Below are 20,118 nucleotides of genomic sequence, written 5' to 3'. Positions count from 1 at the left end.
TCTTCTGGTCGTAGCCTAATTAGCTATCCATAAAAGCTCATGCCCTTTGGCCATATGGTATCCAAGGATGCTTTCACACCTGGGCTGTTTTAACCCATTAAGACCTCAGACCAGATTCTACAAATGTCTTCTTAAATCCTAACAGTTTTCTGAAAAACCTATGTCTCTATATCAGTATAGTTCCCAAACTATTTCATGACAAGGACCCCAAAAATGTAATTGCCCCCCCCCCCCAGAAGCAAAGGTATGAATTGCTGTTTGTAAAGTTTGGACGGTAGTTTGCTATGACTGACGACAGTGTCTCAGACAAGATGTACAGGTGCGATATGCACTCAGTGATATGCAGTAGTCTCTCTATCTCTCTCTCTCGCGCTGTCGCTCAATCACACATCATGATGTTATGACTATATATTATTTTTGTTAGATACAGTACAGAACTCTGTACTAGCTAATCTAACATCTACAACTCATCTTCTATAGAATCTATACTGTAGGTGCAGAGAGTGAAACCTACAGTATGAATAGTCATTCTTATACATTCTCCTAGTAGCAGATGAAATATTAGTGAAATTAAACAGATGTTTTTGCCGGGGAATGCCTGGTTCAGGTTAAACTTTTTAAGTCAAATGTAGTCAACATGACAATGATGTAATTTGTTGTACATCCTCCTAAAGGCACCGATGAACAACCAAACCGACCAAACAGTCTCACTAGCCTTAACCTGCTCTTCATCCTAAAACTCATTCACCAATCCACAAAGGGCTCAGCTCTAGTCTTGCTAGACTTAGCATCTTATGAGGTCTTCAAAGAGAGGTCATTCTGGCCCATTCGGTGGATGTACTTACCGGTTAACACTTAAGATTAGGTCTCCTTAACTTTGTTGGCCCCAGGGGTATGTTTAGAGAGATCTAGTCTCTCATCCTGGGATGCAGATTCATTCAAACACATTGCGGTCGGCTGTCCGTACGCTACTGTTGATTTTGACGGGACATTTTGAGTTTAGTTTAATATTTCCAGAGTGCAACAGTCCTAGTCCTAGTTTTAGCCATCACAGCTTAGTTTTTGTTTCGTTTTTATTTCATTTTCGTCAGTGACGAACCTTTTTCGTTGTAGTTTTAGTCGACGAAATCAACACTGGTGCAAGAACTGAGCGAACCTGTGTCATGAAACATATTTCACGGGTTCTGGGTTCTCAGAACCTGATCCGTCCCTGCTCAGGACAGTACTACTAAGCCTGAGTTCTGAGAACAATGGTGCGAGGAGTTGTGAGCTTTGGACCACAGATTTGGCTAGTATTTGCGCCCAAAAAAAAATAAAATAGGGACACAAGGGTTTATGCAGGGTTCACTGTGAGGTAGGGGTGTTATTGGGTCAGGGTTCTTTTGGGTCGATGACTTGCCTTCAAAGAGTCAGACAAAAGACCAACTAGATGTACACCCCCCCCCCCCCCCTCCCCCCAGGCCTGTCAGCCACATAGTTCACTTTGTAAGTAAATCTACATTCTGGGTGGTCTCTCTCTCTCTCTCTCTCTCTCTCTCTCTATCTGTCTGTCTGTCTGTCTGTCTATCTGTCGGGGAAATTACATCAGAAGGCGGAATTGGACCAAAGACATGGTAATGAAAGTTTAAAGGTTGGAGAAATATTGACCTTTGCTGAGTGAAGTGCTTTGAAACAGTGTTTTTAGACCAATGGTTCCAAATTCCGGTCTGCAGGAACCTCTAGTACTGCCGGTGATACCAGGTCTAACTAGCCCCGCTATAGAATAACGAGGACACCGGATGAACACAGTTGTACTCAAGTTAGGATGGAAAGCCAGCAGTGGCCGGGGTCCAACGGAGCAGAGCTGGTTTAGATTAGACCGACGAGTCAGGACGGTACAAAACACGTACAAACCCTCATTTCCGGCGGTTGACCACATGACAAGAGGACCGCTATGTGTGTCTGTCTGACTGTCTCGACAAAACTGAAAGACAAAGAGACATTGAGAGAACACGAACGAAATCGATACACATGGACACAATCACTGAGAGACGAGAAACGGTAGAGAGAGAGAGAGAGAGAGAGAGAGAGAGAGAAGGGTGGATGGGTTGAGCTAAAGTACCAGGCAAAACGGAGAGAGTAGGTTTAGTAAATTAGGGGTATGTGACAAACACTACTCTGTGTTTACACACAGCGGGTGACAGCCATGCCGTATTTTCCGGAAGTGCCGTTATTTGTCTATTGTCTGAATTTGTCTAAATCTCTCCGTGGGGTTTTATGAACATTTATTAAGCAATGAAAGGTATCGACAAGAGCTTGTGTGACTAAATACTGTAACTACATTGGCTCCATTGGAACGCAGGTTGGTTCTTAAGTTTCATTTTCCTGGAAAGCGACGATTTCACCACGGTGTGGACATGAAGCGAGGAGATAGCAGTGTGTTTGTATAACAGAAGAAGAGTGTGCGTGTGTGTTGTGGTAATTAGCTATCTAAACATTTGTGTTAGCTCCCCTAGTCTGCTGTACACCTGTTAATGTTAATGGCATCTTCAACTCATTCCCACCATAGTGTGAAATCCTCCAGAGTGGGTGCGTGCACACACGCACACACACGCACACTCGCATGTGCACACACAGTCACACACAGTCACACACACACACACACACACACACACACACACACACACACACACACACACGCACACACACACACACACACACACACACACACACACACACACAGTCACACACACACACTCAGTGATGTTTTGGGAACTGCTCCCCGCACCGCTGGTCTATGAAAAGATCCCAGGCCCTTCGTCTAGTAACAACACAGGTGAGATAAAGACGGAATTTACCTCCCAGATTGGAGGGAGAGAGAGAGCCAGACAGACAGACAGACAGACAGAGACATGTGAAAAAGTTAAATAATATTAAATGAACCTCAGAGTGTACACTCTGAGGGCCAGATTCACAAAGGAAATGTACGACCAGGTGTAAATGAAGTGCGTAATGAGAGCGTATTAATCCGTCAATCTCACGTGTCATTCACCAAAGGTTGCGTAATGGCTTCATTCTTTCCCAAGCAATGCGCCTGGTGTCGCCTGGTATAATTGAACACCCACGCCCATTTCACGCCATATAAGGCAACAGGAAATAGCTTTCCACGGGTGAAAAACGTCATCACATTCCTGCAAAAGGCGCAGATCTCCGAGCTTTCAACGCGGTGGTGGTCCGCGATGCGGTGGTCCGCACACGGTGGTCCGCACTGCATGAACTGGTAGATCAGCTTATTTTGACAGGCGAGTCTCTCGCAATGTCAACTGACTGAGCGTTTAAAAGTAGCCTATACTCTCTTGGCGTTAGTCGGCACATGGCATAATGGAGGTTTGGTGCCGAGGCATGTCGACATGATGTCGTTCATGATGAGAACAATGCCTACAGCTACGGTTGCAGTTCCTTATAATTAATAGCTATACCGTACCACGAAACAATTCTGTGCATGCCCAGCGAGGCAGCCGGCAGCACAGCGACATTAAAGCGTGCATAATCTTAACTTTTGTTGGAAGAGAGCGCTGGAGAGGTGAGGTGAGCTCACTTAAAACTTTGACTTGCCGACTTGCCGAAGTGCAAACATGCTGATGCCAATCAATAATGTGGACTTCTATTTTTTTTATATATAATTAGCTCTAGTGACTATCGGTCTGCTGTTTGTCTGTCAGACCGTCATGTTTGTGAAACATAGATTGTATATAGGCATACAAGCGCAAGCTGCGCAATACATGCTCTATTTTGACTATATATATAGGCTATACTTTTTTTAATATGCTGACGAATGTTGTGGACATAGCCTACATATTTTATTTGAGGTTTTGGGACTATTAAAAGACTAAAGCATTCTAAATACATACGTATATGCATGCCTTGACAGATCAAAACACACACACACACACACACACACACACACACACACACACACACACACAGGTCTATCTTGCACTATAGGTGGATGTTATGGCTACACACACACACACACACACACACAGACACACCTTCCGTTGTGCATGAAGGTATACGTATATAGATACGTGTGTGTGTGTGTGTGTGTGTGTGTGTGTGTGTGTGTGTGTGTGTGTGTGTGTGTGTGAGTGAGATATCCATCAGTCTTTAGCCAGGTGAAGGAGTTCATCTGTAATGGACACCTAGAGGTTTCCTTTGAACCTGTCATAGCCCACAGAACACACACACACGTATGCACGCACACACACACACACGTATGCACACACACACACACACACACACACACACACACACACACACACACAGTGAATCAGTCAGGTATAGTACGTAGCATCAAGATAATATAAAAAAGGCGAATGCATCTCGTGTGCATGTGTGTGACTGTGCACATACAGTATATGTACTGTACTGTGCGTGCGTGTGTGCATGCATGCGTGTGTGTGCGTGCTGCATGTGTGTGTGTGAGTGTACGTACCCACATGTGGATGTACCTGTCTATAGTACTGTGAACATACATAGCCTACTGTAACTGTACCTCGCTCTAAGCCCTCACGAAAACGGGCCGACCCAGTTGTCTTCCATTATTTAGAATCCGGAATAATCATTTGTCTGATTCACGCCGGCCCAACTGTGTTACTACATTCGTCTTAATTAAGTCTGTTCTGTTTCCCAGGAGGAATTCTAACTAAAGTGACTGTGTGCTGCCATGTTTACATTGTCCACTAGAGGGACTTGGTGAGAGAGGACGGGGAATCAAATGAAATATACTAGTGGGTATGTACTTAAGGTACCAAAAGTAAAAGTATTCATTATGCATAACGTCCCATTTCAGGTTTTCAAATGTATAAAACTCTATTTATAATAGCAAGATCAAAAGCTGTAGTTTTCAGCACTTAGTTACTTATTTGGTGATTAGTGAGTTTTATGCATGAAGACGCGATGCCGACAGGATGGATGGATGAGGGAGGGATGATGGCAGAAAGAGATGGAGACAGTAGACAGTAGGAAGGAAGAAAGGAAGGAAGAGGGAATTGAAGGAGACACCACATTAATCACTCATAAAATCCTCAGTTGTGTTGTTACCCTTAGAGGGCAACACACACACACACACAGCTCCATCCCTCACTCTGTATCTGTCTTTCATGTCTCCTGTAACGTGCGTTCGTCTCCTCTCCTCTGTTCACCGCATTCGTTCCTTCCTGGTCTTCCCCCGCCCACCTCTCTCCTCCTACACATTCTCTTCCTTCTCCCTCTCTCTCCCCTATCCTATCCTATCCTATCCTCGTCCTTCACCCTTTTCCTTTTGGACGTTCTCCTCTGCTTGTCTTGCTCTGCTCTTCTCCCTCCCTCTCGCTGTCTCCTCTTGCCCTGCAGTGCTATAGTCCAACTTGTTCATGTAGTACAGTAAGTAACCGTCGCAGTAAGCTTGTCGATCTGCTATTTTCAAATGGCCAATGCATTATATACGATTAAAGGAGTTTGAAATGATTTCGACGCGATGTTAACAACTTTTGCCCGGGGACGCCCTTATTAGGGACCTCTTGGTGCGCGGACACCACTTTGAGAACCCCCCCACTCTAGTCTTTTCTCTTTACCTCCTTTCACCTCTCCCCCCAACCCCATATACGCTGTCCAAGCGGGGGCCGTCCAGCAGTATATATGCCACATTCCAGAGCGGACAGCGGAATACCACCCCCCTCACCGCCACCCCCACGCCCCCCGGTAGCCAATCAGGAGCCCCCTAGTGAGTCCGTCATTCCCTTGGCTGCACTGCTGGCTTTAGAACTCAACGACAACAATGACGGGGCTCATTCACAAGTACCGGGCTGTAACATTCCACGCATGCGGTTACAACCTGTACGCCGCTATACCTCTCGCACGCACACACACACACACACACACACACACACACACACACACACACACACACACACACACACACTACACACAGAACTTCACACAAACCTTGGGGTGGATTTCGTCACCGTCTGGCTGCAATTTATATTTCATTTCATATATATATAATATATATATATATATATATATATACATATAGGGTATAAAAAACGAATGCCCTATTTACAAACTGATGCGACGCATTGTGAGCTTGTAGATCTGCTATTATCAAATGAAATCGAAATGTATACAGGGCAAAAGGGGTTACTGTATGTTTTGTAATAATACAGTAATCAAAACCTACAAAGTAACTATAGTAACTAAAGTTTTCAAATAAATGTAGTGGAGTAAAAGTACAATATTTGCCTCTGAGATGTAGTGGAGTAGAAGTAAAAGTACTGGAAATTGGAAATACCCAAGTAAAGTATAAATAAAACAGTACAGTACTTAGTTGCTTTCCACCACTGCCGTTTTGGACATACAAGGCTTCCACCTGAGAGCGGCAGTTTGTAGCAACATATTTGGGTCGGTTTTGACACCAGGAGGATATCTCTCTGCTAAGAGATGTAGGTTTTAATGTTTAAAATGCTAAGAGATGGAGGTTTTAATGTTTAAAATGCTAAGAGATGGAGGTTTTAATGTTTAAAATGCTAAGAGATGGAGGTTTCCACAATGTTTCCATTGTGTGTTATCAACAACCACCAGTGTCGAATGTCAACTTGGGGTTGATCTGTTCCTAAGTTCTGTCTTCTGTCTTCTGCTGCTGTTGTTGTTTTTAATGAATGCATCTTATGGGAGACATTCAGTAACTGCATGGCTGATGATAATTATTGAAAAACATTTTTTTTGTTTTCCTGAATCACACTGATGATTCCCAATTGAAACATTTGTGGTACTAACAGGCAACTCATAAACCTATGCAGTATGCAGTTAGCAAGTTCCACAAAACATTAACAACAGGAGTTATCATTCATTCACGCTCACACACACACACGCTCTCACACACACACGCTCCCTCTCACACACACACACACACACACACACACACACACACACACACACACACACACACACACACACACACACACACACACACACACACACACATTCCCTTATCAACCAGGAAGATCTGTAGACATTGACAATGAAGGTGCATGATAGCAACTTAGTTCTCCTTATTTGTACACAGATTACAGACAGATAGTGTGAAATGGAAGTTAGACACAAAGCATTATATTCAATGAAAGCATTGGTCAGGATTTTTACCTATATGAGGAGGTAATGGAAAACATTTACACAAAAGCTTGCCGGAATGATATTCTGTTAGGGTTCACAAACTTTTTCCGGCTGTGCGCCCCCTGTTAGCTCCAGACCTAGCTGACGTAACCCTACATGGAAATTAAATATATGAACATATATTTTTTATATGCAACAGAAATATTACTCCATATGCCGCGTGAGCTATATAGACATATATTTCCTATATGTACATATTCATATATATATATATATATATATATATATATATATATATATGCACCTACTGTATTAACCTGAATATGGCATATATGCTGCATATACTTGCCATATATTGGCATAATATGTTCATATATTTAAAATAACACCATAGCACCACCATTAGCCTTTTCGTGTCACGCACCCCCTAGAAGGCGCTCGCGCACCACTGAGGGCGCCGTTTGGGAATCCCTGACATGTTAGTGCTTCTCAAATGTTTTATTTCAAAGACTCCGATAACTCGGAAGAGACCATGCAGATCCATTTGGAAACCCCTCGTGGAACCCCAAGGAGGGTCCCTGAACCACCCTTTGAGAACCACACTGCTCTATTCCATGTGATCATCCTCAACCATTATAGGCTACTAAACTCCTGAATGAACATGCCTTGCAGTGGGCGTGGCCACTTGAATCAACATGTTAAGCAGTAAGCACGCCTCATGAATAATGTAAGTGTAAGTGTGAATATTCATGAGGAGGGGCAGCCAATCACGTACAATTGTAATATTACATGAAAAACGGAGATGCTTTCAAAGTTTCTTCGAAACCACTCTCTCTCTCTCTCTCTCTCTCCCCTGATTTATGAGTTTGACTCCGTGGATGAACCTAAACACCATGTTTGATTACACAGCTGCGTTGTGCAGCAAACATTAATGTAAACTTTTCGTGTGTCAGTAGTCCATGTTAGGCTACAAGTGATGTATACAGACAGAAAGGTCTAAACTCTTAAAGCAATAACAGTCAGCAACCTCCCTCCTTCCTGTGTGCAACAAGTTTTTAAGCCCATTAACTGAACAACAGTCAGTCAGTGATGGATAAAGTGTGTTTACTCGTGCATGCACTCTACTGTAATGTTTATCTGCAGTGCGCGGCCAGAATGAATCAATTAACGATTATGATTATGAATCCTTTGTGAGACGATTATGTGTAACCTAACACAGCCGAATAACTTGCTGTTTCAAAGTGATGCATCTTACTGAGTTACTGACGTGCGCTAGGCTACACCTGCGGAATGGACGACACAAAGCTATAGTTAAAAGCAAATAATATGATGACAGGACAGCTCTTCCAACCCCCATATTTGTTTTCTCTCTTTCTTTCTTGATCATCAACCCCCCAAACAAACGCGTGTGACACATGTTGCAGAGGAAACGTGTGCCAGTGTGCCGCTAACAAACAAAAACATGACGAAAATAAAATAATCAAAGAGAACTAGCGCAAAGATGTTACAAATGATGTATTGGCTGAATAAAAAAGTTCAACGCGTCGCTGATAAATAATAATAACGCGATTATCACAATATCACTTCAGTTCACAGTCCGTTAACAGACCCGATTCCCCGCGCACTTGATTTGTGCCAAAGTAAAAGATGGCACCGGTTCTTTTAGCCGGCATGTTCCTACAGGTTGACTTGTCTCCTGTCCTGTCCTGGCTGCTGCGTGCAGCACGTACAGCACACACGGCATCGGATCTCCGCTTTCCACGCAGCACTGAGACGCTATAGCCCCCAGTGAGAGAGAGAGAGACTGCTGGGTGCGTCTACCTACCGGTGCTATAGCAAGCCCTGGGCTGGGCGACTAAAGTTTTAGAAACGCGCAATAACGCGTTCATAATAGCCCCGCGATGAAGACTTGTGCGGGTGGCTATTATTCCCCCACTGCAATACAATGTCAAACTGCAAACGTTATTATTCTTAGAGCTGCGGGTAAAAAAACACTTGCTCTAAACTCGCCATTCCCTATTTAGCTATAAACTTCCGACAAGTCAAACGGAGCGAGTTGCGAGACAGACACGGCCCCGGTTTGAAAACTACGCGTCCGAGCTCCGTGCGTGCGCTTTTCCCCCTTGGTAACGTGGTGGGTAATGTTTAAATAACAGTGATTATAATGTCTGGAAATGCAAAATGCAACTTACCGCAGACTCTGCCTGTTGGACCGCGATACACAGGGCTAGGAACAGCAGCAGCCCCGCGGCGAGGTGTCGCGCACTCTTCAAGCTCTGATTCATCTTCTTTCTGCACGAAATTACTGCCCGAATCCGCCTGCCGATGAGAACACTGGCTAAAACTACTCGGCACTCGCAGTCGGTGTTGCAGGACGCATTCCCCCACAACAAGTTTGCAATAAAAAAAAAAGAAAGTAAGAAAACCCGTCTGCTGTGATAGAGAGCTCCTAGGCGGAGTAGAGCTGTGGAGGACTGTAATGCTGTCCGGGCTGGTGCTAGCAGCGCTGTCTTCTGCACAGTCCTGGAAAACTTTTTCTCTCCTCGACTTGCGAACCTGCCTAGCCGGAACTACTTCCCACCCCCGGCGCAAAGATTCCGCCGCACTGACTGACACTTGCTAGCATGCTGGGCAGGCGCACGCGCACCACAGCAATAAATAAATGTTAAAGAAATAAAAAGACAAAAAAAAACACAAATACTACAAATAATAACTTATTACAGTATGTGCGCAAGCTTTCCACGCTGCTGTTGCACTTTTCCAGATTCAACGGGTGGATTAACTGGATTGTGTGAGCGCAGGTTATTGGAACCTGTGCACTGGCGGATTTATCATGGTACCTTCTCGGGGTGTGATAAGGTGCTTTTTTTCCAATGCCCTAGGCTACAAGAAAAAAGGTTTGACATTAAACCTTTATTTGACATTTTCTGTAGGCCTATGTCCTGGCATGTTGCATTCCTCTCGCATTATTAAAGGTCAGATATTTGCTTTTTGTGACAATTGACAGAAAGATGCTTCAGGGAGAAATGAGAGGAGGGGGAAAAAAATGAATGAACAATTTTACTGGATTACCCATGCCCTTTATAGTGCAGGAGGCTTAAATTGTTGGTGATGTATTCTAGTCTATCACGCATAGATCTCTGGTCTTTGACAGTAAAAGACTACCCGTATTCAGTTTGTAGCCTATCTAGAATGCACATTCTGCTGAATTCTGGTATGGTAGGAATATGTTCTGATTAAACTATTGATGGACAGTGGACATTATAGATCTATATGGTCATAATCGGTAGCATGACCCACTATAGCATTAGCAACGTGTGTGTTTTTCGTGACATTCACTATTGTTGCCCTACAGTATATGTTTCAGAACAATTTAAATACAAATAACAAAATAATTCCTAAACACTCAGTAAGCGGGAAAACTGCAATGACACTGGAAGTTCTGGAACCCATGGTAATTCTCCCTATACTATAGGACCCTAATCTAAGAACCTTTAGTGACAAATCACTTTACTGTCTGTATAGAGATAACAAGACAGCCATTCTAATGTTCCGCAATAATGGTGAAAACCTGCTGGAACCCTCTCAAGAAGCCCATATAGTCCCTGGATCCCATTAAGAAGCACATACTGCTCTAGAATAGTGGTCCCAAACCTTTATAGGCCTATATATATTATATATAAATGACCCCCAAATTAGGGTCTCATTTGAAAAGAGTTTGTGGCAAGGATCCCATAAGAGAGGTTTTTGTTGTTGTTAGATTATACTACTTATAGGCCTACATAATTCTACAATTAACCAGGAGGGGAGATATACAATGGAGAGAATGAAACCTGGTCTAAATTCTATACATACATTCTCTCAGTGGACTAAAGTCTAGCATGGGTGAAATAATAGTGAAATTAAACTGTTCCTCATTTTGCTCGGGAGTCGGGACCCCTGGAACCCTCCCAAGGACTTCTCAAATAAGCTACCAATTGCAACAATAGCCTACTATTAATATAGACTCTTATTCAAAGAGGTTTAACATTTAGCCCAAAGGGCCAGCTAATCTGTGAAATGACCTTGAGTTCAGAAATCCTATTAATACTTTACACAGTAATAATAAGGCAGACATTACATTGAAGTGAGTACATGTTAAGTTGTTGAGTTATCTTGTCTATAGAACATGCACACTTACAATGAAGGCCTACCAGCAGCAGAAGCTTTCAGAAGCTTTCAGACATCCAGTTTCAACATTTCAAAGTCTGCTAAATACTTGCATCTATTGGTGTGTGCATGGTCACTCAAGACATCTGCAATAATCGTGTAGGCTATACTAGTGTGCTTGACTATATGAAAGAGGACCCAGGATAGAATCTTGAGGAACTCCACAGCTAAGGGCTTCACGAGGCAACACTTATAACAACAATTAAAACGTACAGTATATCTGTATTTCCCTCATAAGATTCACAGGAAATATCACCTGGGCACGGAGCTGACTGTTGACTAAGTATGGTCTGCTGCTTGCTTGGATAATAATAAACTTTTTAGCCAATTATATGGTTGAACTTTGAAGTCATACAAACACGGTCGCCCCAAAATATGCTCGCCACCAGGTATTCCTAAACGCAACCCGGGTAAAACTATATGCCTAAACTTAACCTTATTACTAAATGTAATGAACTAATGATATACGGTCATCTATACGTCATTTTCACTATCCAGCAATTCCAGCTTGCAGATTTGTGGGAGTTAAACTGCAGCCATGGAACATTGGAGTCAATGAGGGCCAGGTGGACTAACTGGGCTATTTCAACTTCAACCTTTGTGGAATATACTCATATACTAATAAAAGTAGACATGTCACATATTGGTTCTTCCGCTGTATTGCTTTTCAACGTGTACACTGTATAAGTTTATTGAGCTATCTAAAGAGCACAAAGTAAGTTTCTGCACGTGCCGCAAGAATCGCAAGACTGCCACTAGGCTCGACTTGGCTCGGCTCCGGTCTCACCCAAATACAGTGAAATAGCACGGATTGGCATTGCCGTATACATACATGCCCAGAAAACCCCAAAATCTGTACATATTACTCTGAAATCGTCCCCATAGACTGTGACGAAGGGGCACCGTCTCTATACTGAATATGTGATATGTCTTCTTTTATATTTCCTGAACCGATTAACTGACCACAATCGTTCAGATAGTGTTTGTTCACAAGCTGGTCCAGCCGGCAGTCATTGAATCCAATGTATTTCACCAAACTTCCGGATGCAGTTTTTCCTCCGATGCCCATCAATGGCACCTGACTGAACTGTTGACTGACTGTATAACTTCTTCTATCATATATTGAATTTAACCTCAGTAAAACTATGCCTAATCCTAAATTTACTCCTAATCTTAACCTCAGTGAAACAAATACAAGAATACCAGAACTGCTGGGGACGAGCGGTCTGCGGGAAAAAATGGGAGCGTTCTGGATACCGATGTGATCAACATTTTAATAAAGACAATACTAAAGTGAAACACAAAAACACAACATAGGCCATCATTGTTCCAAGAAGTATATTCTTATACAGCTTCTGCAAGTTTAAAATGGATTGTAGGCCTATGTCTGCAATGTCTGCAACTCTCTTTGCTATATTTTTCCATGCATGGGAATAATGCTAACAATTGTATGCATTTAACTTAGGCTTGTTCAACTTAGGCTATATTACTTTGTATTTAGGCAATTGATCTATTACTGTTCACCAATGCTTTGCTTACAGAATATCAAGCAATTAAAGGACCACTTCACCACTTTTCAACCTATCTTCATATAATGTAACACTATAATAATCATGGCGAAGTTTTTTTCTACTCGGTCTGTGTCTCATAGGAGGGCTGTGGGCAGTTCAGAAACTGTCTTCCAGTGACATCATCGATGGGGAATACAAGCTAATAGAAACAGCAGGCTTTCTAGTCCTGAAAAGTCTTGCCTAATGATGATGTCACTGGAATACAGTTTCTAAACTGCCCACAGCCCTCCTATGAGACACAGACTGAGTAGAAAGAAATCGTGCCATTTTAAAGAAAAATAAAAAGACATTATTATACATAAAACAAAATAAGTTTTAAAGGAAATATACGAGTGGCAGCAGACCAGCAATTTTCTGGAAATTTGTTCCAGATATGTGGTGCATAAAAATGAAATGCTGCTTCCCAACATTAATGTTTGGTTGTAGGGACATAAATTAGGCCTTTCCCAGATGACCTGCAGAGGTCTGGATGGTTCACGATGTCACACAAGATATACATCGCTCATAACTTCAAAACCTTCTTAAGGTTTTGAGTTTTGTGCAGGTATGTGTGTGTGTTTTGATTGATTTATACTTTAATATTAATTTGATAACAGTTTGCCGAAAAAAGCACATGAAAGTAGGCCTACAGTTCATATAAGGTCTGCTAAGAGGATTTGAAACCCAAGAAAGCCTATGGCTTGTTTCCATCGGGGTCCTTCATACACGTGTGTGTGTGTGTGTGTGTGGTGTGTGTGTGTGCGTGCGTGTGTGTGTGTCGCGCGCGCACACACACACACTGAACTGCTCGCAACAAGTAGTGCCATGATAGGTACTGGAGGGGCTGAAGAATGACAGGGTGCGTTGGTTGGCCCCTCCCCTCCAGCTCCTCTCGTATGCTGCAGAACAGTCAGGGCGCCTGAGAGAGCTCTGACCGGGACAGCAGCGCTTTGAATTGCCCCACTGAACCCTTTGGTGAGTTGAACATATAATAAACCTTCTCGTTCAGTCTATTATAGCGCACAGGGGGGGAAACGACAAAACACGCCGAATTGACGTTACGAATCGTAGCGAATACATTTGGTTTGGAGGAAAAGGGTGTACTCGTTGACAAGAACTACTTTCTCTCTCTCTCTCTGTTTCTCTCCTCCGGTGGTTAGGTGAGAAGCGGCGCTTGGAGCCGTCGATGAGCCGCCTGTGAGGTGCACACCAGCGGCTTCTGAAGAACCTGCGTTCCCCCCTAGAGCTCATCAAGACAACACGACACAACCGAGGGAGACAACATGAAGCTTTCGTAAGTTCGTTGCATATGATAAAAAACTTTTTTGAAACATTAACGCTGTCTCTAAAGGTTGCCTACTACGACTTTCGAGACACTTGTGTCTTTTTTATTATTGTTTTAAAAACCCCGTCTTGTATTTGGACGCATGAGTGTCGCTGTTAAGTGTTTATTTCTTCCCCCGGCAGGGTCTGTGTGATAGCCGTGCTGGCCGTGCTGCTGCTGGTGAAGAGTACACACGGAGTAAGTCACATTTTGTTTATCGTTTCGCTACTTCAGAAATGAAGTGGCTCTCCACTTTGTTTATTGTTTATTGCATTTTGTTGACGCGGTAAAAATGACCACATTGCAGTTTTTAATTCGCTACAGGCTACATGCATGTGTTGCGCGCAACATTGCATTGACTCAGGAGGAAATACACAAAACAAATATTTAGTTGATTGAAATCAGTTGGTAGACTACTGGGAAGGGAAGACTAGCCTACTCCAAAGTGTATGTTTGAAGTTGAACGCTATTTATTGTGTTTAGGTTAGGCTAAACTGAAGTCTCGGTATTCTAGAAGCCGAATGTTGCACAGACGCTCGTTCTGTCTAGAAAGACAGCCAGGCTCTCTTGCACGGTGCACCCTCCGGTGCAGGGCAGGCACTGAGGCAGCGCCGAGACAGACTCCAACATGCCTGCCTCGCTGCAACATTTTATTAGAGACCTTCAGGAACACGCCGGTGCGTCTTTGGAATGTTTTTGCATTGCATTGTGCTACTGTATTTTACAGTGGCAATATTGTGCGACTTTATCACTTATAGAAAATAGAAACCTGAAATTGTTGTATTTTCCATGCGCATTGGCCAGAGCTAATGAGAGGAATTAGCATTTTTGTAAATGCACACAGACCTATTTTATGCTTAGCTCAAGGCTATAAAAGTATGGAGTATGGACAGCTATTCAAGTGGGCCCGCTCTGAATCGTATGCAGCGCTAACCCCGCCCCCTCGTTGAATATTCACAAGATCATTATTATTATTATAGAAGCATGTGCTTTTTTAGACCACACCTAAGAAATCACCATCATCAGACAGTAAACCTGGACACGAGTCTCACACCTTTTGCTCTAAGTTAGGGGCTGGAGGCCTTGCAATTTCAACATATATACCTCATTTGAAATGTAAACTTGATTTCCATGTCATAATGTTCTCCCTCTCAGGCTTTAATTTTTTTTTAAATCATGAATAGACTATAAGCTAGGCCTAGGCTACATGTACACTGGCATGGTTCAATTTGAAGTATACATCTATTTGTTGTTCTATTTCATTACTCTTAACAGGTGTTTTTCAGCTATAACTGCAGATGTGTGTGATTATGCCAATACTTTGGCAATGTTAATTATGTGTTAATTGTCTGTAAATACCTTAGTTAAATGCAATATTGAATTGCGTACTGTTGTATATCCTCATTGTAAAATGCTTTCCCAATGGTACTATTTTTCTGCGCTAATTTGTATTTAGTGTTCATTACACCTGAGGTAGGCTATCTTTGCAATTGCTGTTCTACAACCCCTGCTTACTCTGCAAATGGCCACTCATACCAACATCAGAATGTAATGCAGGAGGGATCTGAAGCAAAATAACACTTTGTTGGCATATCCTCCTCGCGTTGGCTCTCCCGATTGATTGTCTGACTCAGTCTTGTCACTCAGTCAACAGTAACACTTGTATGCAATTTCCCCAAGCATTCGGCCTCAAAACCCCAGCCCGGTCATTGTGATATTGTTTGAATGTGCAGAGTGATCATGGAGGGTTGGCGGGATGGGGTGGGGTGGCTGGGGGAGGGGGGGGGGCTCAGGTTGTAACCTTTTCCGTCCACCAGTCTACAGCTCGCCAACACGGACGGTATGCTTAATGCTTATTGATGTGGTTGATGTGGCTCGCATGGGTGAGTCTCATAAACCTTTAGGCCTTGCTGTCAGCACGAATCTGAAGTCCTGCACATATGTACGTACAGTACACAGGATATTTGAGCGCTCCTCAAAACATTGGCTTGGGAATGACATGCACATATTTTGATTGATTGAATACTTTATTAACAGTGCAGGTAGTACAGTCAAAAGCTTTTCTAAAAGTATAACACAAAAAGCCCCAGGGGCAAGATGATTCATCTTGAACAAGTTGATCAGCCTGGTATTGCACCCTCAACATAGAGTAAGAATTAGAATGTGAATTCAGCACTTTGGAGGATGTCATCGAAGGTGTTAATGCCTTGCTTAAATGCGTTCAACTACATTTCGAATCAAAGCCCTACCACTGAGCTACACTGGGAATTAACCCCCTAACCTGGCAGCGTTGACGCCTTGCTCAACCCACTGAGTTACACAGGGGATATAACCCCTGACCCTGGCAGTGATAATGCCTTGCTCAAACCATTGAGGTACCTAAGGAATTCAACCCCTAACCCTGGCATGTGTGTTAATGTCTTGTTCAACGCATTGAGTTACCCAGGGAATTAAACCCTTAACCCTGGTGTTAATGCCTTGCTCAATCCATTCATGTACCTAGGGAATTAAACCCTTAACCCTGGTGTTAATGCCTTGCTCAATCCATTCATGTACCTAGGGAATTAAACCCTTAACCCTGGTGTTAATGCCTTGCTCAATCCATTCATGTACCTAGGGAATTAAACTCCTAACCTTGGCAATGACTGCTGATGACAAAGGTTCTCAAACATTTCTGTGTGAACCCAAATTGATACACATTTAGACACAGACCTATATTTGAAAATATTTTGTGGCAGGAAACCCCATAAGATTATTAGGAAAACAATCCAAACCTTTTGAAAATAGCAGATCTACAAGCTCAGAACGCATCGCATCAGCGATGCCTTTAAACATCTGTTCTTTTCACAGAACATTTCCCCCAGAATAGGGACACCGGGGTTCATGTGGTTAACCGTTAATGTCACTCAGTGGCTGTCAGTGCTTCCTGGCAGTCAAATGGAACACGACCCATCAAGATGAATTCACTTGATCTCCCACCTTCCATTTTCTTATTGTTCACATGGTTTGTGTCTGCGCGTACGACCGTACGTACGTGTGTGTGTGTGTGTGTGTGTGTGTGTGTGTGTGTGCCTGCCTGCCTGCACGTCGGGGGTCAGTGTCTAGTGTGTGTGTGTGAGTGAGTGAGTGACAGACAAATTAATGACTTCACTGCGTGGGCTACAAAATGCTGGGTCATGGTAACCAAGGTAGCCCCCCCCCTTATCCTCTTACATGCTACTGTATGATGATAACGGGCCCTATAATTCTTCTAGGGTTATCAGCAGATATGACCCCCCCCCCCCTCCTCCCCCCCACACACACCTACCTCTTATCCTATCTCTCACCCTAAATAAAAAGAGATGACAGTTTAGGCAGTTTTACAGGGCAGTAAAAAGTAATTTGGGATATGTCACTGATACACTGTGGGGCTTTCATATAGGAAGCATACATTGAATGGAATGTCATATGTCGTCATATGACATATGACATTGATTGATGGCACCCGGAGGCATTTTCTGCAGAACACGGTGCTATACATTTATAGTTAATGAGGATTATGAATAATGCTTTGTTCATATTTCACTCGACTTCACATTGCCTGTTGCTTAGACACCCACTGTAGAGTTTCACTAGTTTGTTGTAGTCTGGTGCAGTTCATAGTGTGGTATTTCAGAACAGGCACGCACGCACACGCAACTACACGCACACACAGGCCGAAGAAAAACTATAGTGTAATGACAGATACAGCTGTTGGCACCAGGCAAACTTCACACACAGGAGAGGAGAGGAGTGTAGAGGAGAGGGCGATGGAGGGAGGACAGCCCTGTATAGGAAAAGAGAGGAAGGAGCCAAAAGTTGTGTAGATAAACAGTATATTATATAGTTTTTGTTACGTTCTGTACCTCAAGACGCCATGGACTGGGTGAAACTGTACCTACAAAATGAAGATCCCAGATGTTTTTATTTTATTCATTGTTTTACCCAGGTAGCGTTATTCCTATGCACGACCGTTGGAATGGTATGTCAGTGAGAAGTACTGAGAACTCCCTCATGCAGGCATGGCAGTGTGAATGACTAGACAGTACAATGTTTAGTGTGTGAGAGAAATAGGCCCCCATGCTTTCGCTGTGCGCGCGTGTGCGTCTGTATGATGTGACTGTGATCGTACATTTCCACAAATCATGAATGTCAGAATGCTCTATCTCTCTCTCTGTCTCTCTCATACGTATGTAAGTGGGTGAATTCCAGCAGAGCCTGGTAGGACATGTTGTTGGACATGTCACTCCTCCCTGCTGGTGGAACCCTGCATGCTTTAGTCTGTTCTTTCTTATCCCTGGAGGAGAATTCAGATGTCATACCAGCAACAGTAGTTCAGGTTCACTGAAGCGTAACGGTCAAGAACCAAACCAAGATAAATAAAAGGCATGAAAAAAACCCCGAATTAAGATCTAGCATCTAGCATCCTCCTCATCCCCCCGCCCCCCCCTCTGCAACCACCTCCAGGCTGTTTATCACAATGAATGCCATCTGGTGGACAAATGTGGTGGCGCTTTGGTGATGAGAAGCAATTTTAGTATGATGAAGTGCATCCGGTTTGTCGCCATCTTGGATGCTAATAGCAATAGCGCCGCAGTGCAGGCGAGACCCTAGCAACCGTGGCTAGCAACTGGAAAATGTGTTAACTACCCAGCTGCAGACCTACACCACCAGCTTGTTCACTTTGTTAGCATCTCGTGTATTGATGTTGCCTCCCCCAGCATGCCACAGCAAAGCAGCGGAGGACACTTTGTGGATAATCGCTCTATCCCCCCCTAAACTTCCATCACTCCATCCTCTGCTGCTGTAAGCCAGGCAGCTCTTCACTTAATTTGTGGTTTGCTTTTGATTTGTGAGCAGTTCTCTCCCCCCAGGGTATTCCTGTGTGTGTGTTTGTTATGTGCATGTGTGTGTGTGTGTGTGTGTGTGTGTGTGTGTGTGTGTGTGTGTGTGTGTGTGTGTGTGTGTGTGTGTGTGTGTGTGTGTGTGTGTGTGTGTGTGTGTGTGTGTGTGTGTGTGTGTGGTCGTTAATCTGGGGACAGTTTTCTTATTTACTGTCTTCAAGAGTTAGGGTTTGGGGTTAATTTACTGTCATCAAGAGTTAGGGTTTGGGGTTAATTTACTGTCTTCAAGAGTTGGGGTTTGGGGTGAGATTTGTGATTTGTGCATGCGTGTGCGAGCATCTATTTTTCCCATAAATTAGCATGACATCTGTAATTCTGCACCCCGTTTGTGATGGTTAATTTGTGTGTGAGTGTTTTTGCTAAATTATGATATTGGTGAAAAGGAAAAGAGCGGCCTCCTAGGAAAATATATTCTCACAATGTTCCCAAATAGGATAGTTAAACCACTGCTGTGTGTGTGTGTGTGTGTGTGTGTGTGTGTGTGTTTGATCTCTGTGTGTCATGTTGTTCTGTCCAGTCAGTGGTCCAGGCCAGATGTCTCTGTCCCTTCATTCTGTCTGTCTGTCTCTCTCCCTTCCATTTCTCCGATTCATTGATTGTTTTCTAAGCTGGAGTGATTTCCTTTGTCTGCTGTCCTCACTTGTTTCATCTTAACCACTTAAACCCTAGTGATCTATACTGCTAGTGAACCACATAAACCCTAGTGATCTATACTGCTAGTGAACCACTTAAACCCTAGTGATCTATACTGCTAGTGAACCACTTAAACCCTAGTGATCTATACTGCTAGTGAACCACTTAAACCCTAGTGATCTATACTGCTAGTGAACCACTTAAACCCTAGTGATCTATACTGCTAGTGAACCACTTAAACCCTAGTGATCTATACTGCTAGTGAACCACTTAAACCCTAGTGATCTATACTGCTAGTGAACCACTTAAACCATAGTGATCTATACTGCTAGTGAGCCACTTAAACCCT

The 20,118-nt window shown here is 43.3% G+C and overlaps 2 protein-coding genes across 3 annotated transcripts in view; one reads left to right on the top strand and one right to left on the bottom strand.

The window, feature by feature from the left end:
* col4a5 (collagen, type IV, alpha 5 (Alport syndrome)) overlaps window positions 1-9,641 on the bottom strand; it is a 71,055-nt gene extending 61,414 nt beyond the window's left edge. The window contains exon 1 of the mRNA XM_080792689.1: window positions 9,324-9,641. Coding sequence (XP_080648815.1) covers window positions 9,324-9,416 — 93 coding nt within the window. The 5' untranslated portion in view covers window positions 9,417-9,641. The remainder of the gene's footprint in view (window positions 1-9,323) is intronic.
* A 4,147-nt stretch (window positions 9,642-13,788) lies between these two features.
* Window positions 13,789-20,118, top strand: part of col4a6 (collagen, type IV, alpha 6) — a 161,025-nt gene continuing 154,695 nt past the window's right edge. For both annotated transcript variants that reach the window (XM_080792688.1, XM_080792687.1), the window contains exons 1-3: window positions 13,789-13,865; window positions 14,051-14,184; window positions 14,358-14,412. In XM_080792688.1, the coding sequence (XP_080648814.1) occupies window positions 14,174-14,184; window positions 14,358-14,412 (66 nt within the window). In that variant the 5' untranslated portion in view covers window positions 13,789-13,865; window positions 14,051-14,173. The remainder of the gene's footprint in view (window positions 13,866-14,050; window positions 14,185-14,357; window positions 14,413-20,118) is intronic.

Source organism: Protomyctophum bolini (genome assembly GCF_963924005.1).
Source record: "Protomyctophum bolini genome assembly, chromosome: 20".
In the NCBI taxonomy this organism is placed as follows: domain Eukaryota; kingdom Metazoa; phylum Chordata; class Actinopteri; order Myctophiformes; family Myctophidae; genus Protomyctophum; species Protomyctophum bolini.
Note: the sequence above shows the minus strand (reverse complement) of the source record. Positions and strands in the feature narration are given on the sequence as shown.